At 60.5% G+C, this 337-nt stretch overlaps 1 protein-coding gene across 1 annotated transcript in view; it reads left to right on the forward strand.

Moving 5' to 3' along the window:
• Positions 1–24, forward strand: part of EMH_0076000 (uncharacterized protein) — a gene marked incomplete at both ends in the record, with an annotated part of 3,764 nt that extends 3,740 nt beyond the window's left edge. Inside the window, one exon of the mRNA XM_013499678.1 lies at positions 1–24. Within this exon, the coding sequence (XP_013355132.1) occupies positions 1–24 (24 nt within the window).
• Positions 25–337: the final 313 nt, after the last annotated feature.

Below are 337 nucleotides of genomic sequence, written 5' to 3' on the forward strand. Positions count from 1 at the left end.
TGGGTCGAGGTTGCGGCCCTCTAAGCAGCAGACAGTGGGTAGATATATTCCCGTATGCTGCAGCAGCAACAGCAGCAGTGCAGCAGCAGCAAGCAGCAGCAGCAGCAGCAGCAGCAGCAGCACCATGTGAGCTGCTGCAGCTGCGCCGGGTGACGGTGGTATTGAGCTGCACATCTGCTGCTGCTAGCTTCAGCACTCTCTTCCCTCGGGGCCCTCCTTTCTACCCAGCAGCAGCAGCAGCAGCAGCAGCAGCAGCAGCAGGCACAGCAGCAGCAGCAGCAGCAGCAGAGAAGCGGGGTGCATGCATTGAGCTGCTAGCTGTGCAGCCTACAGATGA

This window comes from Eimeria mitis, genomic scaffold (assembly GCF_000499745.2).
Source record: "Eimeria mitis Houghton genomic scaffold, Emh_scaff4551, whole genome shotgun sequence".
NCBI classification, from domain to species: Eukaryota; Apicomplexa; class Conoidasida; order Eucoccidiorida; family Eimeriidae; genus Eimeria; species Eimeria mitis.